Source organism: Sarcophilus harrisii, chromosome X (assembly GCF_902635505.1).
Source record: "Sarcophilus harrisii chromosome X, mSarHar1.11, whole genome shotgun sequence".
Classification (NCBI taxonomy): Eukaryota; Metazoa; Chordata; class Mammalia; order Dasyuromorphia; family Dasyuridae; genus Sarcophilus; species Sarcophilus harrisii.
The window spans coordinates 6621246-6646915 of record NC_045432.1 but is presented as its reverse complement, the minus strand read 5'-3'; the positions used below and the strand labels follow the sequence as shown (position 1 = coordinate 6646915).

At 43.2% G+C, this 25670-nt stretch overlaps 1 protein-coding gene across 1 annotated transcript in view; it reads left to right on the top strand.

Moving 5' to 3' along the window:
• The window catches only part of LOC100916248 (coagulation factor VIII), a 122482-nt gene that overhangs the window by 49750 nt on the left and 47062 nt on the right, over window positions 1–25670 (top strand). The window contains exons 10-14 of the mRNA XM_031944727.1: window positions 1123–1216; window positions 7582–7796; window positions 12920–13070; window positions 17077–17286; window positions 20214–23310. Of these exons, the coding sequence (XP_031800587.1) occupies window positions 1123–1216; window positions 7582–7796; window positions 12920–13070; window positions 17077–17286; window positions 20214–23310 (3767 nt within the window). The remainder of the gene's footprint in view (window positions 1–1122; window positions 1217–7581; window positions 7797–12919; window positions 13071–17076; window positions 17287–20213; window positions 23311–25670) is intronic.

Below are 25670 nucleotides of genomic sequence, written 5' to 3'. Positions count from 1 at the left end.
GCCTCCCTCACTCCAGCTGGCCTCTGGGGCCAGGGCAAGAGAGCCTCAGGTCTCAACCTAAGGTTGTTGGTTCAGTGGGAGTGGGGAGAATGCTCCTGGCTCTCCAGAGGCAGCTCTTGGGGACGGTTTATCCAGGGTCCCGCAATGAGGGTCTGAGACCAGATTTGAACTTGGCTGTCCCTGACTGGGCCCAGCTGGTCCACTGCTCCATCCACTGTACTCCCCAGCTGTGTCTTTGGAGTAGCTCATTACCCTGATCCCTTCCTGGCTTGGGGAAAGGGGGGCAGCTTTTAGATGACGAAATCTAGGCTCCATAACCCTGGCTAGTGACCACCCTAAGCTCCTTTCTGGGAGGAATCATTCTGGGACCGGAGAAGAGGATCAGATTGTTTCAGAAGCAAACTTCATTCTCTATCTTTCCTCACGAGGGAGCCAGAGAGCTAGTGGGAGCCTGCCAGTGAGCCCCTGGGTGACTACGGTAGGCAGGCAGAGAGGAACGAAGGCGTGACTGATGGATCCCAGATTTAGGGCTGACTGGATCTTGGAGATCACTGGGGCCGACTTTTCCCATTTTACAGATGATAAAGAAACTCAGGCCCAGAGAAGGCCTATGACTTACTCAATCGGTGTAGACGGCCACCAGAAGTGGTGAATAGCAGTAGAGCTGGGAAAGCAGTAGGGTTACCAAGGAAAGGAGTTTGGAAGAGTCCATTAAATGAAGATGCCATGAGGCCCGAGTAGGCCATCGACTGGTGGGTTAGAGCCATAGAGGACTTTAGCAGACTAACTAGAGTTAGCTATAGTAAGGGAAAAGGCGCCATTAAAGGGAAGACCCTAGGAGGGAGAGAGAGAGTGGTTGGTACTATTCTTATTCCCATTTTACAGGTGAGGAAACTGAGGCAAACAGAGGTTTGGTTTGGGTTTTTTTTTTAAGTGACTCAACCGGACTCATACAGCTAGTAAGTGCCTGAGACTGGATTTGTACTGTGATGTTGGTGACTCCAGGCCAGCCAGCTGTCCCTAATTGGTAGCTTTCAGTTTTAGGGGTCAGATCTTCCTTCTTTTAGTCTCCAATTTTGCCTTCTCTTAGGATTTGAACCAATGTCTCATTTATCCTTTCAGATTACATTCAAAAACTTAGCAAGTAGACCATACAACATTTACCCTCACGGCCTCACCAGCGTCAGTCCTTTGCACTCAGGGAGACTGCCTAAAGGTAAGAGCGTGGTTGGGCTGTTCGACATGATGAGTCTGGGAGGCTTCAGTCTTTATACCTAGAGGGCCCCAGAGGCCCTTCAAGCCCTAACATTATAACCCCTGAATCTTGCAACTGAAGAAACTAACCTCAAGGTCTCCCTTCTTAAATTGAGTTGAATGCTGGGTGAGGCAGCCTAGGATGAGGGAACTGAGGAACTAGAAGGTGGTCAGTTGCCCAATAATCTCCAGTGTCCTAAGAGTAATTATGAAATCTCTTCTTTAAAAATATCCCAAGAGAATCAAAGTTATTGTCAAGCTAAGTCTTTCTAAGTACTGACAGAAAAGGGACCCGACTGCCCAGAGCAGCCCGGGAGAGACATGGCCTTGGTCGGTCAGTCAATAAACATTTATTAATCACCTACTACTATATGTCAGGCATTATAGTAAGCGTTGGTAACGCAAAGAAAGGGAACAAATCTTTGCCCTGGAAGAACTCTAATGGGGGACACACAAACAAGCTACAGACAGGACGCACTGGAATTAAGGGGGGGTCAGGAAGGGCTTCCTATAGAAGCTGGCATTTGAAAGGTTAGGGGAGCCAGGAGATGCACACGAGGAGGGAGAGCATTCCAGGTATGGGGGACAGACATCGAAAATTCATGAAGTCAAAAGCCGGGATGTGATGTTAGAGCCAAGAGGCCCCGGTAGCTACCTGAGTCCTGGGTGGGACGTGTATAACTAGACACATTTCTAAGAGAAGATTGGAAAGGTAGTTGTTGTTTGGCCTTTATTTGAAGATATCCAGGACATCAAGCAGGTGATGCCAGACACAGTGAATTGGATTTAAGTGAGGCAGGCTGTTCAAAGTCACCAGCCTCAGTTCTTCTCTGTAAGGATCAAGGGCTCTGAAGGCTAAACAACATTTTCTATTGCCCCTAGAGCTGATCAGGAACCACTGGAGTTTATTGAGTAGGGGTGACATTGTGTCATCTGCTCTTTAGGTAGATCTCTTTGACAGCTGAATGGAGTATGGAGACTTGTGGCAAGTGCTCCCACCACTCTGTGGACCCACAACTCATGAGGAAATGCCAGAATCTGTGATCTTTCCTCCTCCAAACGATTCCACGCCCTCCAATGGCCCCAGTGGAACTGGTTCCTTTGCTCTACTTCAGGGATCCTCAAACTATGGCCTTTGGGCCAGATGTGGCAGCTGAGGACGATGATCCCTCTCCCTCAGGGCTATGAAGTTTCTTTATTGAAAGGCCCACAAGACAAAGTTTTTGTTTTTACTCTAGTCCGGCCCTCCGACAGTCTGAGGGACAGGGAACTGGCCCCTATTTAAAAAGTTTGAGGAGCCCTGCTCTACTTCATGGCCTGATTGTTCTAGTCTGGAAGATATGGTCTGGGTGGGTTACTACCCAGTAGATGATGAAGTTCTCCAGACATAGCAGAAAAGATCCTTGGGCCACACGAGGTGGAGGCTCTCTCCACAATATTGATGGAGGCTTCCGTTAAAAAGCTAGATGAAATATGAAATCAAATATGTCTCAACAAACCTTAGTATATAGCAAATTTGGGCATGGAAATGGGTGCATTTGACTGTTTGGCTTCCCCCTTTCACTAATCTTTGCGGAGGTGAAGGAGGAAAACACAGGCATTAGACATTCTTTCTTCACTTTAGACATAGCTGGTTTTCAGAAGTGGGAAGAGAGGCAGCTCTTTTGTATGCCTGTGTCATTCATCTCCTACCTGGACAACTTGGGTGTTGCCCTTCGATCCTTGTCTCGGCAAAATGCAGAGAAAGCCAGAAAGGCACTCACCCAGTGATGCCTGGAGGACATTATCCCAATTCCATTCTCCCACCTCACTTGATTATTATTCCCATTCCCCTCAACCTTCCCACCCCAAAGTCTAAACCAACACCATCTACTGCTTCCATGGTGCCTTCTGGGATGCCTGGTTAATAGGCAATAAGCTTGCCTCCTTCTTAAATCTTTTTCTACTCCATTTCTTCATCTTTGAGCAATCGGCAAGGACTGATTTATCCCTGCTGACTGTGTTCCTGGCTACTTTTTCCAGTACTTGAGCTTCTTCACCTTCAATTAGCTTGCTTTAATCAATTGGTTTGCTGGACAAAGCAGAGAATTTGTAATACTGCTTGCTCCCCGTTGCCATTTCCAGGTTTTCTTCCTACTTCCATCATTCAGTCACCTCTGATTCTTTTCTTTTTTTAAAAAATTATTTTCATTAAAGCTTTTTTATTTTTCAAAACATCTGCATGGACAATTCTTCAACATTAGCCCTTGCAAAACCTTGTGTTTCAATTTTCCCTCCTTTCTCCCACGCCCTCCCCTAGGTGGCAAGAAGTCTGATATATGTTAAATATGGTAGAAATATATGTTAAATCTAATGCATTCATACATATTTATACAATTATTGTGCTGCACAAGAAAAATCAAATCAAACTAGTAAAAAAAAAACAGAAACAAAATGAAATGCAAGCAAGCCACACCAAAAAGAGTGCGAATGCTATGTTGTGAAGCACACTCAGTTCCCACAGTCCCGTCTCTTCATCACTGAACAATTGGAACTGGTTTGAATCATCTCATAGTTGAAGAGCCACATCCATCAGAATTGATCATCGTATTATCTTGTTGTTGCCCAGTCACTTCTGTTTCTTTGAAATCCACACAATTCACAACTCCCACCCAGTCAAAATCCTGCCCCGTCTCCTTCTTTCCACAACAAACTAATATCTGGCTGCTCACAGTCTCTCTCTCCTCCGCAACTCAAACACAATGATGGTCATGCTCTTGATCGTACCATCACCCACAAATGCCCCACTTCCATGTTCAGTAATTCTGAAAGTCCCTTATCTGACATAACTATTGGTTTTCTACTTTCTACCTCTCCTGCCACACACATACACACATTCAGACTCACCTTCAGGTTCAAATCCAAAATACTGGGATGTTCAGCTTCCTTCACAATCTCACCTCACCCACACTTTTCCTCTTCTCACGCCTTACTTCCCACTATACTCTGTTCCAGTTACAGTGGTGGCCTGGCTGTTCTATGGATGAGGCATTCCATCTCTTGACTCTGGGCATTTTACCTGTCTGTTCCCTATGTCGGGAATGCTCTCCGTTCTCATTTTTTGTCTTCCTTCAGGTCCCAGCTAAAATCCCGTCTTTAGGAAGCTTCCCTCTGTTCATTATTTCCTATTTAGCCCGTATGTAGATTGTTTGCACTTATTTGTTCACACTAGATTGCAAGCAACTTGAGGTCCTTTACCTCTTTTTGTGTCCCCAGTACTTAGCAGAGCACCTGACTTTTTTTGTTGTTGTTTGGTCCTTTTTCAGTCACATCTGATTCTTTGTGACCCCATCATAGGGTTTTCTTGGCAAATATGCCGGAGTGGTTTGCCATTTCCTTCTTCAGCTCATTTTAGGCTCAAGTACTCTATCTACTGCAGCACCTAATTGCTTACTGGAACATAATAGGTGTTTATGAAATGCTTATTGATTTACTGACTGATTTTCTATCTCCTCTTTGCCTTCTAATTCTAAGAAATCTTGGCAGTTTTCTTTTAAGATTTCTTGGAATATGGTATCTTTTTTGGTCACTTAGCCTAGAGTCTGGAAGACATCTTTCTGAGTTCAAAGCTGGCCTTAGACACTGTATGACCCTGGACAAGTTACTTAGCCCTGTTTGCCTCAGTTTCCTCATCTGTAAAATGAGCTGGAGAAGGAAATGGCAAACCACTCCAGTATATTTCTAGAAGAAATTTGATAGGACTTCTTCTTTACCTACTAATTCAAGTTTATGTAGTATTGAAATGAATCATTATTTAAACATTTGGTAAAATTTTCACTTGTAAATCTGTCTGGTCTAGTCTTGGAATTTTTTTTTTCTTTTCAGGTTAATTTATAACTTGTCCAATTTCCTTTCCAAAACAGGATTTAAAAAATATTTCTGTTCTGTTAAACCGGGCATTTCATATTTTGTAAATATTCATCCATTTCATTTGGGTTGTCTGTTTTATTGCCACATAATGAATTGAAATAGCTCCTGATCGTTGTTTTTATGTCTTCTTCATTGGTTGTGAAATTAGCCTCTTCATTTTTTATATTCATAATTTGGTTTTCTTCTTTTTCTTAATCAATAATCAAACCATTAGCTAATGACATCTATTTTATTGATTCTTTCCTTGATTTACTTCCTATTTTCCAAGTCAGTTGTTTTTCCTTATTTTACATTTTCTTCTATTTTCGAAGTCTTTTGACTTTATTTTAGTATTTCTTGATTCTCATGGAGCTTCTATTTGGCCTATTTTAATTTTCAGAGAATTATTTTCTTTGATAAAGTTTTGTACTTGTTCCAAACTGCTAATTCTTTTCATATCTTTCTTCTCTCTCTCTTGTTTCTTTTCCTATTTTTTTCCTCTACCAGTCTCATTTGTTTTTCAAAATCTTTTTTTTTTAGCTCTTTCTTGTTTCCATCATTTCTACCACCATTGCTATTGCCACAGCATGCTCGGGGTTAGATCCCAATCTCAGTGTATGCAGACCTCTCTGCCATTTCTGCAAGTGGTCCTGAGCTAAGTAAATGATTCACTCTGACTTCTTTTTGGCCTTGCTGATCAAAATTCAGTCTGGCACATTCTCTACATCTTTGTTGAGAAAGTGTGGGAACAGCTAGTCTCTAATGCTTCGTTTCACTTTGCCATCTCCTTAATCTATTTTCCAGGTCATTTTGTTTGGGGGTATAATCTATCTTACATTTTATTCAACTTTTCTCAATTTTTTTGTCTTAATATTTCTTGTTGTGTCAGGAGTTAGTGGCTTCTATTTGGTCCATTTTAATTTTTAAGGAATACCTCTTATGCCACACTATTAATTCCCTTTTCAATTCTGTCTTCCATAGTTCTTGTTGCTTTTCCATTTTTTCCCTCAAGTACTCTTACTTTATTAATAAAAATATTTTAAAACTTTAAAAAATCACTTCATCTCTTCTAGTAATTCTAATTGAATTTGTGCTCAAATGGTGTTTTTCTTTGAGGCTTTGGTTGTAGCTTTTTAGGAGTCATTTTCTTCTTCTGAGTTTATATTTTGAGGATACTCATCACCACAAAATATTTTTATGGTAAGATTTTTTTTAAAAAATTGGGTCACTTTTCCAGAATAGGTCCAGGTTCTGCACACTTTTGGAGGAAAGATCTGCTTTCTTGGAATATTATATTGCATTATTCCAGGATTTTAGAAACAGCCCATATTAGGGATCTGCAAGCTTTCAGTACTTCCACAGGGTCTGATTGAGGGCAAAGTCTGATTACTGCATGCCTGGTCTGAGCTCTTCCAGTTCCTGATCTGACTTTGGTCTGAACAACAGTAGACGCTGCTGGATTCATCCACTATCAGCCAGGTGGGAAGCTCTGCTGGTTCAGAGTAACAGAATTATTGGCTCCCCTTTGATCTGGAATTCTTCCCTTATTATTCCACTTGAGGCTTCAAACTACATTGGAGGCTAGCGCTGAGATCCTACTCTGTGCTTACAATCTGAGCTATATTGCTGCTGCTTCCTTCTGAGCTTGCTTTTTACTGTCTAAGTCCTGTTCCCTCTCCTTACTGCAAAACACTATTTCTGGGTGTGGTCCCCCTTTCCAGTGTGTCCTGGATCTGATGTGGAACTGGGTAGTGGACCACAAACCTGCCAGATGGCACCTGTCCCCACACCCTGTTACAATATGAGTTTGGGCAGATCTTGCCTTGGTTCCCAGGCCTTGCCCACAGCTCATTCCTGGCCAGACTGTAGCTCCAGTGCCCTCAGACATTTCTGACTCCATTTGCCACCTGTACCCAAACAATGAGTCTCTGTGACTCTTCCTTGAATTTTTCCATCACATTTGATCTGGTGCATCCTCTAATTTTTTGGGAGTAATTCTTTGTGGGCAGGGGAGCTCCACTGTACTGTTTCCTGCTACTATATTTTGGTATCACTTCTTCCCACTCATTTTTCTAATTAGAGTACTCTGTGAATGTGTGTGTGAGTCTGTGTGTGTGTGTGTGTGTATGTGAGAGAGAAAGAGAGAGAGACAGAGAGAGAGAGAGAGAGAGAGACAGAGAGTCAGAGAGAGAGACAGAGAGAGAGAGAGAGAGAGAGACAGAGAGTCAGAGAGAGAGAGAGAGAGAGAGAGAGAGAGAGAGAGATGCACAGAGTGATACTGAGACACACATACACAAAGGCAGACAGACAAAGGGAGGGAGGAAAGGAATTTTTATATTCATTGACCCCCTTTTGTTCTAGATCCTAAACTGCAGTTTCCATGTGTAGTTGTTTAAATTTCCTAAAGCTATTTCTGTTTCTTGCCTTGGCCATGGGTAGGTGTGAAAGATGTCAAGGATATGCCAATTATGCCAGGCCAGACGTTCAAATATAAATGGGAAGTAACTATGGAGGATGGACCAACTCAAGCAGATCCCAGATGCCTGACTAGGTATTACTCCAGCTTTATCAATGCGGAACGAGACCTGGCTTCCGGCCTTATTGGGCCCCTCCTTATATGTCATAAAGAAACTGTGGACCAGAGAGGAAATCAGGTGCGTCCTTCTATTTCCTCACACGGAAAGACTGCTCCAGTAGCAGGTACAATGTGGGGGGAGGGTTAGGAGCCAAGGAAATATCATCACTCAGGAGCCCCCTTCAGTGGGTTTCTTTTACTGGTCAAGCGGGGAATATAGTAGTTCAAAGAAAAGAGATTTAATTAAAGAAAATGGCTAAGTAAAGGACAAGAAAGATTTTGCCCATGTAGAGGAATATACGACTCCATTGGTCACCATACCGACAGGTGGGGGGCAAATGCAGAGAACATGAGTGATAAAGCAGACGTGTCCAGAACAACCCACACTTCCAACTCTAGAGAGACTGATGCCATCTGGTGACGTCATCGGTGATGTCATTCCCTGTTGAGGTGGGCTCCTAGTCCTTCAAGCTGAGCTTTAGACAAAGGATATTGCTTAACCTACAACCGAGTTTATCCTTATAATAAATAATCATAACTGGGTTGGTTCCTCTCATCAAGTCAACACCATTACTGGAATGGCTTCCTAATCGGATCAATTTCTTTGAACTTGGGGCAGTTTTCCAGAATGTGGTGAAACTGTCAGTTTCCCCAATCCTTCTCCTAAAGCTGAAGGTCCATTGGAACCAAATAACCAACATTCATATAGTACTTCCTGTATGCTGGGTGCTTTACACATATCATCTCACTTGATTCTTATGAAAGCCCTGAGAGGTAGGGACTATTATTATCTTCATTTTATAGATGAGGACACTGAGGCAAACAGAGGTTAAGTGACTCGCCCAGGCTCACACATCTAGTAAGTCTGTGAGACCAGATTTGAAGTAGGGGCCTTTATGACTCCAGGCCGAATGCTCCATCTAGGCTACCTATGAAAACATCAGGTGACTCTTCTCTCAGAGTTCTGAAAACACCATCTCTGGGACATAGACTATGGCAGCCCATTATTTATGTGGCCAGTTTTTTCTTTTTCTTTTTTTATTGTAGTATGTTTATTAATTTTTTATTATAGCTTTCTATTTACAAAATATATGCCTGGGTAATTTTTCAGCATTGACAATCGCAAGACCTTTTGTTCCAATTTTTCCCCTCCTTCCTCCCACCCACCCCCCCAGATGGCAGGTTGACCAATACATGTTAAACATGTTAAAGTATATGTTAAATACAAGAATACATGACCAAACCGTTATTTTGCTGTACAAAAAGAATCAGACTCTGAAATATTGTACAATTAGCTTGTGAAAGAAATCAAAAATGCAGGTGGGCATAAATAGAGGGATTGGGAATTCCATGTAATGGTTCATAGTCATCTCCCAGAGTTCTTTCTCTGGGCGTAGCTGGTTCAGTTCATTACTGCTCCATTAGAACTGATTTGGTTGATCTCATTGCTGAGGATGGCCAGGTCCATCAGAATTGATCATCATATAGTATTGTTGTTGAAGTATATAATGACCTCCTGGGCCAGTTTTTTCTTAACAGATTAACAGGTAAATCAGATGAAAGTCAAATGCAAAAGCCCAAAACACAATTTTCAAAGAAAAGTCCTGTTTAAATGGCCCAAAAGAATAAGGGAGCTTCTAAGTCTCACCTCTTCTTCCATGTAAAAATTTTTTTCCTTTCTAACTATCTAAATCATTCTTATGTTTGTTGAGGGCATAAGACTCATCCAAAGGATAACAATCATCTCTTTAGATGGAACAACTTATTTTCTTCAAACCCGACTCTAACCCTGCCGACTCTTCTGGCCACTGCAAATTTGGCTTTTCCTAAGTGTAACCATACTAGACATGACTAAGAGATATTAATCCTTTTAGAGAGCTAGACATCTGTTCACAATATTCCCAATATTTCCATATTTTTCTACCATTTTATCTAGTGAAGACCTAGGCTGATCTCTTGGGAACCATTTTCCATTTTCCAGTACCTAATCTCCAATTTTCTCACACACCTTTACTTCCAAGGCACTGATCTATGAATGGAGACTTAAAAGGGAGGCTTCAATTTTTCTTTTTAGAAAGTTGGAGTCTCTAATTTGCCACAACGTAGCCACAAATACTCACAGGACACTAGATCCCTGCTCTTCCGGCAGCCGTGAATTTTGCTAACTATGCCAAATTGTTAGGTCGAAATGAACCCATGTGGAGACAATCCTTGAAATAACAGGGTGCTAATTGAAAAGAGGAAAATTGGCAACATCTAGACGCAGGGCTCCTCAAACTTTTTAAATAGGGGCCAGTTCCCTGTCCCTCAGACTGTCGGAGGGCCGGGATATAATAAAAACGAAAACTTTGTTTTGTGGGCCTTTAAATAAAGAAACTTCCTAGCCCTGGGTGAGGGGAATAACGGTCCTCAGCTGCTGCATCTGGCCCGTGGACCGTAGTTTGAGGAGCCCTGATCTAGAGTATATGTATATAGGCAGTCTGCTAGAGATTATGAGAGATTGGAACAGCACTCTTTTTTGTAAAGGGAACAGGATTTATTTTCAGAGGTATCTAAAAATAATGGGCAGCTAGGGGGTGCTGCAGTGGCTAGAGTGCTGGGCTTGGAGTCAGGAAGACTGACTTTAAATATGGCCTCAGATGCTTACTAGCTGTGTGAGCCTGGACACTTTAACCCCTGTTTGCCTCAGTTTCCTCATCTGTACAATAAGCTGGAGAAGGAAATGGCAAACCACTCCAGCATCTCTGTCAAGAAAAGCCCAGAGGGATCATGAAGAGTCGCACACAACTTAAAGCTACTGAACAACAACAAAAATAGATCACGTTGAATACAACTATTTCTCAGAATTTATTTTCTGGACTTTCATTTTTCTGTCATGTTTCTTCGTTGAGACTTAGGTCTCTGTACAAAAGATGTGACTTGGGACCCTAGGCTTGAGAAGCAGCCCCAAAGGCCCTCCTCCTCTCCTCTCATTCTCTCCTTCTGTCCTTCAGGAGCAAAGGAAAAAGTGGCCTTGCTCCTAATCATGGCCAAGCTCTTGATTCTGCCACCTAATCTCCCCTGAAAGATTGCCTCCACAGCCCTTTTTTCCACCATACCCACTGACTCTTTCCCTATAATTATACCAGTCTCTTCTCAACCTTAAAAACAATCTGTTTCGCTTTGGTTCCCATATGTGCACCTGTTCTTGTCAGGAGTTAGAGTTTTAAAAGACTACACCCCAAGACCGTGTTGTGTTACAATTGAACCCTCCGTTATTTCTTACAATCACCTGCCTCCTGCGGATTTGATTTCAGCTGAGAATTGAAGGGATCTGGGGAAATCAGAAGGAGGAAGAGCGTTGTAGTCACAGGAGACAGTACAAATACACTGAGATGGGAGATAGAATATTGTGTGTGTGGCACAGCAAGAGGGGCCAGTGGAGCTGAACAGCAGGGCAGGCGGAACAGAGGAAATTATGAGGAGATTGGAAACCTAGGGATGTCTCAGGAAATCCAATCGGGAAGCTACAATGGTCCAGGAGAAAGGAGATGGGGACCTGCACCAGTATGGTGCTTGTGTGGTAAAGAAGGTCTAGGCCACCACTTGTTCGTTCCTCTTGTGTGGGGATCCTTTCCTCTCTTCCAGGAAGGATGAAACCAAGAACAACGACCAAATCAACTCTGCAATTATTCCAGGATAAGATTTTGTCAATCTACTGCACTAGAGTCATGCTCATTAGCCATCAAACTTTAAGGACCTTTGTGCCTCTCTCTGGCCACCCAGTGGTCCTCTGTGTACATTATCTCTCCCATTAAGATGTAGGCTTCTTGAGTTCAGAGATTGGCTTTGTTTTTTGTATCTAATTCTCCAATGCTTGGTAAACAGTAGGTACTTAATAAATACTTTTTTAGTCATCCAATTTGGAGATTGCTAGAACACATTGAATGATAGGATATGGAATGTTGGGACGAAACAAACAAGATGGAATTCAATAATGATAAATGTAAAGCCTTATGTGTTGGTTCGAAGAATCAACTTCACAAGTACAAGACGGGTGAGGTATAGCCAGGTGGCAGATGGTCTGAAAAAGATCTGGGGCTTTTAGTGAACTTCAAGCTCAACAGGAGTCAGCAGGGTGATATGGCCGCCAAAAAAGCTAGGATGATGGTGACAGAAATGAGCGGTCACAGACAACACTTGCCTGCGCTTCTGTGCAGGCTGCTTTTGGAGTGTCGGGGTTGGGTTCTAAGTACTACATTTTAGGAACAACAATGATAAGCCGGAGATCGTGCAGAGGAAATCACTTGGGCCGGTGGAAAGCCCCAAAATTAGAGTCCAAGAAGATTGCCTAGAGGTGGTAAACCTGACAAAGAGAAGATTTGGGAAGACAACAGAGCTCTATTCAAGTACTTCAAGGGTGAGCATGTGGAAGAAGGAGGAGACCAGGACAGCAGAACTGGGGACAGGAAGTAGAAAATGGAATCAAATCAATAAAGACTAAATGTAAGGGAAAGGGACCGTTAGAGTTGTCCAAAAATGAAAGAAGCTACTGTTCAAGAGTTCTTCAAGGGGCTGCTAGATGGCACAGTGGATAGAGCACTGGCCCTGGGGTCAGGAAGACCTGAGTTCAAATCCGACCTTACCACTTACTAGTTGTGTGACCCTGGGCAAGTCACTTGACCTCAAGTGCCTCACCACAAAAAAGAGTTCTTCAAGAAGAGGCTGGAAGAGGGGCAGCTAGAAGGCACAGTGGATACAGCACCAGCCCCGGAGTCAGGAAGAGCGGATTTTAAATCCAGTTTCAGGCACTTAATACTTACTAGCTGTGTGTGATCCTGAACAAGTCACTTAATCCCAATTGTCTCAGAAAAAAGAGGCTGCAGGACCACTAGGTGAGTGAGGGGGCTTCTTTTTTGATTACAGGTCAGACTAGAGGGTTTCTGAAAACCTTCCCAACCCTGAGAGTCTGGGATTTGGAGAAGTACATTTGGGTCTATGGATGGGCTAATGATATGTCTACTCTGTGAGGATGAGCTTGAGTTTGGAAAGGCTTATTTATTGTCAGCTTGGACTGAGGGGGGTGAGACTTTTGGCCACGACAAATCCCAAAGACCAACTGCTAAGTCACGGGGGAGTAGTGACGTGCATTAGTGCGAAAATTGCCCCCACCAGGGAAATGCTAGGTTGGTGAAATAAGAAATGTTCTTTTGGCTTCTTTAGATGATGTCAGACAAGAGGAATGTGCTCCTCTTCTCCATCTTTGATGAGAACCACAGCTGGTACTTGGCCGAGAACATGCAGCGTTTCAGCTCAGATGCGGCTGGAGTGCAACCCCAGGATCCCGAGTTCTATGCCTCCAACGTCATGCACAGTAAGCACCGCCAAAATGAGGGGCCCTCGGGAGCTTTAGGAAGTGCCAGGAAAGGGAAGGGAATATCGTCTCTACGCAAAAGATGTGACTTGGGACCCTAGGCTTGAGAAGCAGCCCCAAAGGCCCTCCTCCTCTCCTCTCATTCTCTCCTTCTGTCCTTCAGGAGCAAAGCAAAGAGTGGCCTTGCTCCTGATCATGGCCAAGCTCTTGATTCTGCCTCCTAATCTCCTCTGAAAGACTGCCTCCACAGCCCCCTTTTTTCCCTACCTACTTCCCTACGATCATACCAGTCTCTTCTCAACCTTAAAAAGCTCTCAATTGGGCCTACCATCCCCCAAACTATATCTCTTTGTCCTTTCCCAGCCAAAATTCTTTTTAAAAAAATCTCCTTCGTAATCTCCATACACACTCTCTCTCTAAATATCTCTCAGCCTCTTGCACTCTGGTTTCCAACCTCCTCACTCAAATGAAAGTGCTCTGGTCAAGGTTACTCATGATTTGTCAGTTGCTGAATCTAATGGTTTTCTGCAATCCTCATCCTTCTTAGCCTCCCACGGAGCACTTCATGCTCCTGAATCTTCTTTTCATGCTAGGTTTTCATGACACTGTTCTCTTTTGTTTTCTCCTGCTATTCATTTTATTATTCCTTAGCAATCTCCTTTGTTGAATCTTCATCCATGATCCATTCCTTAACCATGGATAAAGTCAGTTGGTCAGTCAATCATTACATTTATTAAGTACCTACCATGTGCCAGGCACTTTGTTAAGCACTGGGGATAAAAAAAAAAGGGGCAAACAGTCATCCCTGCCCTCAAGGAGTTCACAATCTAATGATGGAGACAATAAGCAAATGATTATCCATAAACTATACATAGTATAAATGGGAAATAAGTAAAAGACAGGGGAACTAGAATTAAGAGGGCTGGGGAAAGGCTTCCTGAAGAAGATGAGATTTTAGTTGGAATTTAAAGGAAGCTAGGAAAGCCATTGGGCGGCTATGAGGAAGGAGAACATTCCAGATATGGGACACAGTGAAAACATATGGAGCCAAGAGATGCATTTTGCTGGAGGAATAAGTATATGTTGAGTAATAAAGTGTAAGATTTGGAAAGCAGGATGTAGCCAGGTTGTGAATGGTATTGAATGGCACACGGAACATTTTGGATTTGATCATAGAGATGATAAGGAGCCTCTAGAGTTGACTGAGAAGTGAGGATGACATGGTCAACTCTCTCTTTCGGAAAAATCATCTCGGCAGCTAAATGAAGAATAGATTGGCACGGGGAAAGACCAAGAGCAAGCAGACCCATCAGCCGACTATTGTCATAGTCTAATCATGAGGGGATGAAGGCCGACAACAGGAGTGTGGCAGTGTTAGAGGAGAGAAGGGAGCATGGAGAGTTAGGGGATGAAATGAGCAGTTTGGTTTTAGACACACTAAATTTCAGGTTAGACCTCTGATATTTATTGGTTTTGATGTTTGGACTTCTAGGGTATGGTTATAAAATATTGATGATTTAATGTAGTATAAGAAATGAACTTGTAAGAGGGTAATTAATCAAATTTATCAAATTTAATATTTTCAGAAAATAAAATAAAACTTGGGGAAAAAAGATAAGACATCTTAATGTCTACTGGACATCCAGTTCAAGATGTTTAAAAGATTATTAAAGATGCAATATTGGAGGTCAGCAAAGAGGTTAAGGAAAGAGAAAAATAGATTTCAGAATTAGCAATAAAGGAGGCAGCTAGAGGGCACAGTCCTGATGTCAGGAGGACCTGAGTTCAAATCCAGCCTCAGACACTTACTAGTTGTATCACCCTGGGCAAATTACTTAATCTGATTGCCTCCGGAGGAGGAGGAAGAGAAGGAGGAGGAGGAGGAGGAGAAGGATTACTAATAAAGAGATGATAATTAAATCCACAGGAGCTGTTGAGATCACTAAGTAGGAAAGAGAGACAAGAAAAAGTCCAGGATAGAACCTTGGGGACACCTACAGTTAGCAGGTGTGATCTGAAGGAAGATTCAGTGAAGGAGACTGAGAAGATAGTAAGAGAACCAGGAGAAAAAGGTGTTCTGAAAACATAGAGAGAGGAAAATATCAATGAGAACAAGGTGATCAACCAAAGCTGCAGAGAGATCAACAAAAATGGGAATGGAGGGGAAAATGTCAGATTTGGCTTTTAAGGGATGACTGATAACTTTGAGTTGAATGATGAGGAAAGGGGTGAAGAAGAGAGTGACAGGAGAAGAAGCACAGGTACATAGTGTGGATGGCCTTTTTGAGGACTTTTGCCACAAGGGGCAGAAGCGATCTGGGATGGTAGTTACTGGGGATGCAAGGGTAAAGTGAAGATTTTTTCGAGTAGACATAGGCACGTTTGGAGTCAGGAGAGAAGGAGCTAGTAGACGAGGAGAGATTGAAGATAAGTGAGAGAGGCAGGAAGACGGAGTCTATTAGAGGAGATGGACTAGAATGCCATAGCTGATGCATGTATAGGAGTTTCCTTTGCAAGGAGAAAGGCCACCCCTTTGTGTAAGATAGATGTGAAGAAAAACAGAATGGAAGAAGGCATCCAAGTGGTATGAGGAAGAGGAAAGAAGAGAACTAATGTCAAATGACCTCAGGTTTTTTGGTTAAATTTGAGGCAGGGTTCTCAGCTGAGAAGTGGGGGAGGAGGAATCACAGGAAATTTGAGAAAGGATGAAAAGGTTTGGAAAAGCTCTTGTGGAAAATGGGACAATGAGCATGAGCAGCAGTGAGGGCCCAGTTGAGGTTAGAGAACATCATTATAATGCACCCAGTCGGTTTTGTGTTTTTCTTCATCTTTGTTCAGCCACGTGTGAGTAGGAGTGAAGGTGGAAGGTGGTGAGAGTGATTCAAGAAAACTTGGCAGGATGAAATTGGTAAAATGATGAGGGATAAGGGGCTCAGGTTACCACAATCATCTAAAGTTGAATTAGTTCGCAACAGTTAAGAGTTGGGTTTAAAGAGGAAAGAGGGAGTAGCTAGTACAGAGGAGATCCCTGGGAAAGAACTGAGGAATTGAAGTTCAGTCTATACAAAGAGTAGAATTTGGTAAGGGAAGGCAGAGGGAGATGGGTAAAGTCAAAAGCTCGTGGTCAGATAGGACCTTATCCTATGGCTGTCCTGGGCCCTTTGGCACTTCAAGTTCCAGATTAAATAAGAATTCTTCTGATGGGTATTTAAAGCCCTTTACAACCTATCCTATATCACTCCCCTTTAAGTGCTTTATGAGTCAGCTTCTTGTTTTTCCATTTCCCATTTCCATGCCTTTGCATCCCTAAAATGTATCTTTTTTCACTTTGGCTACTTAAACATTTGAGTTTCCTTCCAAGCTTCCCCGTCCCATGAAGTTAGGGCTACCCATAAACGGGCCTTGTATTTTTATTTTGTAGACGTCCCGTAAACCCTTCTAGAGGTCCATGTTGTCTCCTTCAACAGAATGTCAGTTCCTAAAGAGTAGGGACTCCATCTTTTTTGTTTCTGAACTCTGTCTACCCAGCACAGTGCCGGTCACATACTGGGTACTTATTAAATGCTTATTTATTAATAGGTTATCGGTGTTCATAAAGCTTTGTAGAAACCTTCAAGTACTACTAAAATGTTGGCCATCGATGTTCTTGTTAATCTCTGGATACTTGCTGGGAGTTGGGGGAGTGGGTCCCAATTCCTTCTAGGAATCAGTCCAAGAAATGTCTTCCTTGGTGCCAGGGCTTTCTCGTGCCTGATTTCTATTGTTAAGATCTAGAGTCTCCTCTTCCTTTTTGATCCTCAAACCTACTCGGCTCTGCATTTTGTATGTGAGAATCATGTCTTTTTTTTTGTGATGACAGAATTATATCTGTCTAGGTGTGATCTAAGAACCTCAGCTCACGTTAAACAATGTTTGTTGATTGATGGGCATATAGTTAGTTTTCTTACCAGCTGTGGTATGAATACTGTGGCCCTGAGAAAACCTTATGGTCTCCTTGCCTTTTCAGGTATCAATGGCTACATATTCAACAGCTTACACCTGTCTGTCTGTTTGCACGAGGTGGCCTACTGGCATATACTCAGCGTGGGAGCCCAGACCGATTTCCTGTCTGTTTTCTTCTCTGGTTACACTTTCAAGCACAAGATGGTCTTCGAGGACACGCTCACCCTTTTCCCGTTTTCTGGGGACACCGTTTACATGATCATGGACAATCCCGGTCAGTTACTCAGAATAGTGAGCACTGGTCACACCACTCTATCCCTGGGTGTGTCTACATTATAGCAAATATTTTCCATCAGATCAATGTATTTGGAGAAGTAAGAAGTAGTGCCCAATAACCAGGGGGGACAGAGGGAAACAAAGCCTTCCCTCAGAATCTCCGATTGTCAGAAGTGGAAACTCTTGACTGATAAATTAGTCCAAAGCTCTCTTTTTGCAGATGGAGAAACTGAATCTCAGAGAGGTGAAGTATGTGGAAACTAGAGTACAATTTGTCACCTTAGTTTGTACATAGAGACCCAAGGCACTGAGCTTGTCCCACTTGACTTCAGAGGGCAGCAATGAGCGTGATGGAGGGATGTGTGTGTGAGAAATGACAGTGACATGGTCCAGATGGGACCATTTTTATTGATGAAGATAAATGGCAGGCCCCTGGTGAGTCTGGTCTCATGCCTTGGGGCTTGTCAACACTCATGCCAAATCCTAATCTGGCCATTTCAAATTTTTTAAAACAATGCCAGTGAGCCAATGGAGTGGAGCTATCACTTGGTTTTGTTACTTTAAGACCAATTAAGATAGCTAACAGTTCCCCACAGACACCTCATTCTTGTGGGAAGCTAAGCCTGGGTTCTTCAAGTTTCTCTAAATGAAGGGCCAAGAGCTGGTGTGTTCTGCTGAGTTGAGCTCCAGGCCAGACTGGAGAGTTGCCATCTGTGACCCAGTTACTAAAATCCCTTCCTCACCCTACTTGCTGTCCTTGGAAGAAATATGAAGGAAAAGACAAATAGAGATCGGTTTGAGAAACCAAAAGGAACCAGCAGTATTCCTAGCTCCCTTTTCTAGAATGGGAGCGACAGCTTCTTAGACGAGGCACATTACCCTAATCCTCTATCAGCCAGGCATTTTAGTTCCCTGTATTCTCCCAGTCAGCCTCCAGGGGGTTGGTGCCCCTCTGCTGCCACCAAAGCTTCAGCTCTTATTTTATATCAGCTTAGACCAAGAGAGGCCTTGAGTGCAATAAAGATAGTTTATTCCAGCGATCTCCAGGAAGGCAAGCTAGAAATCAGGGATAGTTTGAGCAGCCGGCTTCCGCTATGTGGCTACTGCTTCTTTTTCCCACTTGTCTCTTGGTAGGAGCTACATCTGTTTCTTCTCAAAGGACCTCTGGCACCAGTCATGCACTCTGTGCTCCCCAGTCGCTCCAGATATCTGGAGTTCCATATAAACCACTCCAGGTCCCAGCAAAAACCTAGTTAGGTTAGCATTTGGGAGCTTTATTTCTCGTCTCTAATCTCTGTGGTGACAAGGTGGTAAAAGACCGTCCAGTGTGAGTCACTCCCTCCCACTTCTTTGGGAAATGTGCACATCCATCGCTGACTCAAGGACTTCACAGGGTTGGTGTAAAGATCAAAGGGGGAAAAGGAGAAAGGGCTGTGGGAACATCAGGTGCTACTCACTTCTCTTTGGGTTCTGAACTAAGACCTTGAGTAGGTTGGAGTTGGGGGTGGTGAGGAATATAGTCCTTATACAGTCTTTACTGAGCCCCAGGGCAAGCTATTCCAAGAAAGGCCACTGTCCTTCAAGGAGCAGGGGCTGTCTAGGGCCATGTATAACTTAAACCCAAAACTCAGTTGTCTTGAGAACTTTCATCTTCACTTTTGAGGTAGATAATAGGAAAGTATCAGCATATATGATCTAAAAATGGCAAAGAAGAACCAAACTTGTATTCAGTCTGGCTAACAAAGATGGAAACTGGGATAGGGAATGCCCCAGGGGGGAGAACTCTCCTTACTCGTGGAGAATGACACATCTTCCAGCTCTGGAGAGTTGTCTAGAGTGATGAAAGGGTCGTGTTGCTTGTAACAACTGTTCCAAAGCGAATCCTCCATCCACTAATCCAACATCAAACTCAAATAGAAATGGAGACCACAAAACCATAGTGAAGGATCCCTGTAGCAGGGCTGCAATGTAACTTAGTTTGAAAACATATCATCTCCATTTTATTATTAGCTAGTACATATATAACATATTATATAATCATACAAAATAATAATATTGCCATCATATAATATATTAATTATATATGATATAATATTATATCTTATATACAGCACTTCATTAATATATTATCTCCATTTTATTATCTAATATTAGCTAGTTACATACATTACATATATAATAATACAAAATATATACAAAATACTATATTGATTATACATTATAGAATTATAGAATACTATATCTTATATGCAACATATTTCATTAATATATAATAATAACATAGTAATATAAAATAACATTCAAACCATTATCTTTTGTTCTGTTAACTACTTCCCAGCTCTACTTGAATTTGGCTCTGCTGCACTGAGGAGTGTTGGGCGTGTGGCCTAATCTTTACAGATACTTTGAAATCCCTAAATATTCTTAAAATACATTGGAATTCCACATCAGGGCCAGTTTAACAAAAGAAAAGAGGAAGGGGAAGGAAGAAGAGAAAAGGGAAAAAGTGGGGGGGGCAAGGCAGAAGGGAAAGGGGAGAAACAATGTCAGTCATGGGGTGAGGGAGTAGATGCTCAACTCAGGGCCTGGCAGAGCCATTGCTTTTCAGATACTTTATAGCTGTGTGACCCTGGCAGTTCAGGTCACCTCTCTGGGTCTCAGTTTCTTCACCTGCAAAACAGAGCTATCTCATTCTGGAATAATTATGCCCAGGGAAATATTCTCTCTCAAATGCTTCAGCAATTTTAGAGCTGTTGGCACTGTGCCAACTTTTTCTCTCCTGATTCTAGGCCTGTAGCTGAGAATGCTGGGAGAAGATGTCCTAGTGTGGTCTCAGAAAAGAGGAAGTGCTAGCACAAGCATATCAGAGCAGCATTGTGGGCTGGACTTCCTACTAAGCTGCAGCTATTCTTTCCTTGTCTCCAGGTACCTGGATGCTAGGCTGCCACAACCCTGAGTTTAGGAAGAGAGGCATGACAGCCTTGCTGAAAGTTGCAACTTGCACTGTGAACACTGAGGATTCTCAGGAGTACTATGATGAGCTGCCAGATGACTTCTTGAGAAAAGATAACTTCCTGGAGCCCAGAGCCTTAAGGAGTGTTCAGCATCGGCACCCATGTCCCGACAAACTGTCCTCCCCAAGCACCAGGGCATCCCAAGCTGATCCCGCGGAAGCCCACTCCCATCACCAGGAGGAAAGCCAGCCACCCAAGTCACAAAACCTGATGCCGCCTGATACATCAGGGAATTCTGAGCACTGCCTGGCCCACCCAGGCGATGTATCCCAACCGGCTCTGGAAGATAGCACCTATGAGCCCCTCCCTGTGGACTATTTCCCTGAGCCAAGTAACCAGGGCCCAGGCAGCGTGCAAAGGCTCAGGAAGCCGACCGATTCCCTTGCTTTAAATCCTGCATTCCAGCCCCATGGGATTGGGTCTTCGGTTCCACTTCTGTGGCCTGGCCTCCAGCCCAAAAGCAGTAAGCCCTCATGGGGGCGTTTGCAGGCACCAATCAGAATAGCCATGAGGAAGGAAGAGTCTGAGTTTCCCAGGTCCTCAGAGAACACAACTCTTTCTCCAGTCCATTTATCTTCTAACCTGATGGCAGCAGTGCTAAGAAAAACTACTTCACAGACCCCTTTTCTTCAAAGGAAAGAGGCAGAGCCGATGTCAAGACATCCAGAAACCCTTGGACCAAAGGGCCTTCCCTTAGTTGAGAAAGTCACACCCATACAGCTGAGAGATCCTAACCCTACTGATGCCGCTGCTTTAGAAGTGGCTTTGAAGGATGAGAAAGTAGTTTCCCTGGAAAGCAAGGGGTCCTCCCTGATGAGGGATGGAGGATTCCAAGAAATGAGTGCCCAAGTAGCCACAGCGGCTCCTGATGGAAAGCCCTTCAAAGGGAATGTTTCCTTGGTCCGATCAAATATGGCAACTACTGACTCTGGAAACCTTCCCGTGCTCCCTATGGATGGGTCAATGATACTGTATGAAAATGAGTCATCGATTGGGAAAGATATTGTGTCAGTAAAAGATACAGAAACGCCTTCTTGGGGGAACAACAGCACTCTCCCAGACCGGAATGTGGCTACTCCCATGCCCCATCCTCTGCCAACTGATGTGATGGTGCTGAGAAAAGAGCTCACGAACCCCCCAAGAAAAATACGCTCAGTCTTGCCGGCTATAGACAATATGAAGACAGAATCATCTCACCAGAGAGACTTGTCTCTCTTTGGAAAGATGGCAACGCTAGATTTGGTGAATGGTGAAAGGGCAAATGAGAGGAAGGAGGCCCAGACCCCTGAGACAGAGACTGCCCTGGAGCATCCCGTGACCATGGGTTTAGCCCTTGAGCTTTGGAACAGGAAGAATCCCTTCTCAGAAAAGAGCACGATGGCACCAGCAGAGAAGACGTTTACGAATGATCCCGACTTCAGAGGAGTAAAAGTGAAGGGCAACAGCCAGAACGTGTGGCCTACTGTACTCACTGAACAGGAAACTTACACCCCAAGTCAGAAACCACAGTTTCAAGAAGTGATGGAAAGGAAGGAAATGTCTGCCTCTGAGAATACAGTCTCGCCTCCATCCTACTTGGTGGCCAACAGAAAGAAGCTTCTTAAGGCCCTTTTCTTGTCAAGCATCAAGGAGGATGGTCCCTTGGAAGGAGGGGATGAGAATACACTTGAGCTGGTTTTACCAAAGTCCCAACTACTGAGCAGTATGTTAAGTGGTCCAATAAGTAATGCGGGGCTTCAGAAGACTCATTTATTTGCCAGGGAAGGAATGATACTTGAAAAGAATGCGAAGGAAATGAACTCAGAGAGTCCTACTTTAGACAATCACAATGACCAAAGAGTGGATAGAGACCCGAGTTCAAGTCAGGAGAGCCTTTCCCAGATGGACGAGTCAGAAACAGGGAATGAACTCGAAGACAATGCCACAATAATCCAGTGGTCAAAAAAAAGGCAATTTCTACTCCAAGATGACACGCCAGACCCTAGAGAGACACAGAAAGCTGCCACTTCCCTTCCTCCCTGGACCTATTGGCCTGTAAGCAGCCATGGGCCCTTGAGGCCAGATGACTCCACATTGCCTTCTCCAAAGGCTCAGAGAGTTCCATCCCCAAGCCCCACCCAGTTGGCTCTGTCCTCTTCTTACATCGACTCTTCTCAACTCCAGTCAACAGATGACATTAACAACCTCAAGGGAAAAAGTCATGTAACTCAGGAAGGCAGCTGGGCTATGAACACAATCAAAGAAAGCGACATCACCTCAAACACCCTCGACTTGGAACTTTCGGAAGGCCAAGAGGTGGGTGGTGCCCAGGGAGAGATGGGCTCTCTCCAAAGACATCTAGGTAAGCCCGTGCATCCGAAAGTCCTACCTGACTTAGATGCCAAATCAGAGATGCAGGTGACTCCACCTTCAAATGGCACCAACCACCTGCATCATCTAGCAGAAGCCCAGGCAGCCACTGAATCTGGTAAAGTGAAGTGGTTAGAGAAAGTGGCCTTGCTAAAAGTAGGAGCCAAAGACTTAAGAGGGCCTCTTCCTAAGGAAATGTACCCATTTTTCTGGGCTAACCATACTGCCAGCCAGATGTTAACAAGAGAAGAATGGAAATCTCAAGATCATCAGCCAGATCAAGATTTTCTCAAGACAGATACTATTTCCCACTTAAGCCTATTGAAGAGAGGAAAGAAACTAATAGAAGGAACAAGTCAGGAACAAGCTAAGCCCCCTTTCACCCCGGGCCTCAATTCTTCGGAGAGCCCTCAACAACCATTTGCTTTGAATTTCCTTCCAAGGGAAAAACCTCCAACTTCTGCCCAGTCAGAGACAGAAAAAGACAGCTATGATGACAGCAGCCTGGAAATGAAGGTGGAAGATTTCGATATTTATGAAGATAATGAGAGCCAGGGGCCTCGCAGCTTCCAGAAACGAACTCGCCACTACTTCATCGCTGCCCAGGAAAAAATCTGGGACTATGGGCTCAACAAATCTCCCCATTTTCTCGGAGGCTGGTAAGGTTCCCAAATGTTATTTGTCCCTCCCTTGTTGGGTTTTCCCCTTGTTTTGCTACTGGGTCTTTTGACCAGGCTGATTGGTGGTCAAAGACTCTTCTGACTCAAAAATATGAATTTGGATGTTCTGGTGCTCACCGGGGAAGTAACTGCAGAGATCTAAGTTGGGGACTTAAGACAAGTGAGGGTGGATTTGAGTGTGAAAACTGAAAAGCTTCTGCACAAACAAAATTAATGCACCAGGAAAAGAAGGGAAGTGGTCAAGTGGAAAAAAATCTTTGCATTAAATTTTTCCAAAAAGAGTTTTGTATCCAAGATACACTGTTAATATATATACACACAATATAGATACACATATAATCATAATATATATAACATAGGATGTGTATATCTACCACATGCACACACAAAACCAAAATCCATTCTTTTAATTTATTTATTTTAGGTTATATGTATGCATTCATTTAAAAAACATATTTCTATATGAGTCAGGTTAGGAGAGAAAAATCAGAACAAAAGAGGAAAATCATGAGAAAGAAACAAAAGAAGGAAAAAAGGTGAAAATAGTGTGTGTTGATCCACATTGAGTCTCCATAGGTCTCTCTCTCTCTCTCTCTCTCTCTCTCTCTCTCTCTCCCTCTCTCCCTCTCTCCCTCTCTCCCTCTCTCCCTCTCTCCCTCTCTCCCTCTCTCCCTCTCTCGATGTGGATGGTATTTTCCATCCAAAGTGTATTGGGATTGCCTTGGATCACTGTATGCATTGCTGAAAAGAACCAAGTCTATCATAGTTGATCATCACACAATCTTATTGTTATTGTGTACAATATTTTCCTGGTTCTACTTGTTTCACTCAGCATCAATTCATATAAATCTTTCCAGACTTTTCTAAAGTCAGTGTGTTCATCATTTCTTCTTCTTCTTTTTTTTGCCAAGGCAAATTGGGGTTAAGTGACTAGCTCAGGGTTACACAGTCAGGAAAGTATTAAACGTCTGAGACCAGATTCGAACTTAGGTCCTTCTGACTTCAAGGCTGGTGCTCTATCCACTTTGCCACCTAGCTGCCCCAGTGTTCATCATGTCTTATAGAGCAATAATATTCCTTTACTTTCAAATACTGTAACTTATTCAGCCATTCCCCAACTGAAGGGCTTCTATTCATTTTCCAATTGTTTGCCACCACAAAAAGAACTGCTACAAACATTGAAAAGCCATTTTTGAAAACAGAAGTGGTCAAAGGATATGAACAAACAATTCTCAAAGGAAGAATGGAAAACTATTAAGAACCATATGACAGAATGCCCCAAATCACTATCGAGAGAAAGAAATCAGTGAGGTTTTACATTATCTCCAGCAAATTGGCAAAGATTCAAAAGTCCATGCTGGAGGAGTTGGGGGTTGATAGGCACCCTAATGCTGTAAGTATTGCCTTTCTGCAAAGCAATTCGGAATTTTGCAAATAAAGTGACTAAAATGTCCATACCCTTTGACCCAGAGATTCCACAATTAGAAACTTATTCATTGATAAAAAAGAAAGGCTCTTTATACAGCAACTTTTTGTGTTGCAAAGAACTGGAAACGAAATAGAATTCCATTGACTAAGGAAGACTGAATTAACCATGGGGCTGGAAGGTTACTGGGCTATGAGAAATGACAAATACGCTGAACATAGAGAAGCATGAGCTGATGCCAAGTGAAGGAAGCAGAGCCAGGAAAACAATCTGGACAATGACAACAAGAATGGAAATGGCAACAGCAACCAAGAGGGAATGCTGGGAAATTCAAGGAATGAGCCAGGTCCAAAGGAGAGAAGGCCCTTGTTTCTGTTCCTCTGCAGAGATGGGGGTCACTGGTGTGGAATATTGTCAGATTTTCTCTGTGTATTAATTAGTTTTGCTGATTTTTTTACCCTCTTTTTCTTTCTTTTTGTTTTTAAAAGATGTGTTGCAAAGGATGGCTCTGTGGGGTTGAGGAGGGATTGAGGAAGGGGGAAATTTAGGTAATGTGAAAACAAAAGATAGCAGTAACAATTAAAAATGAAAAAAAAATGAGGTAAGGTCTAAGAGTAATTAGACAGAGGGCTGCAAAAGGGTCCACTTCATTCTGTCTCTCAGCTATGAGACAGGGGAGATCTCAACGAATAATACAGCTTGGGGGCTGTAGGTGGAGCAAGCCAATGGTAACAGGTGCCAAGAAAGCTAATGTGATTTTAGGCGACATTAGGAGCATGTGGAGTTCAGTTCTATACAGGCATCTTCTGTCCTCCAGCCCACAGCTGGATGATCGTGTTCAGTTCTGGGCACCACATTTTGGAGAGGAGGCAACCAAGATTGCAACGATCTTTGTGTCTGTGCCATATGAGGA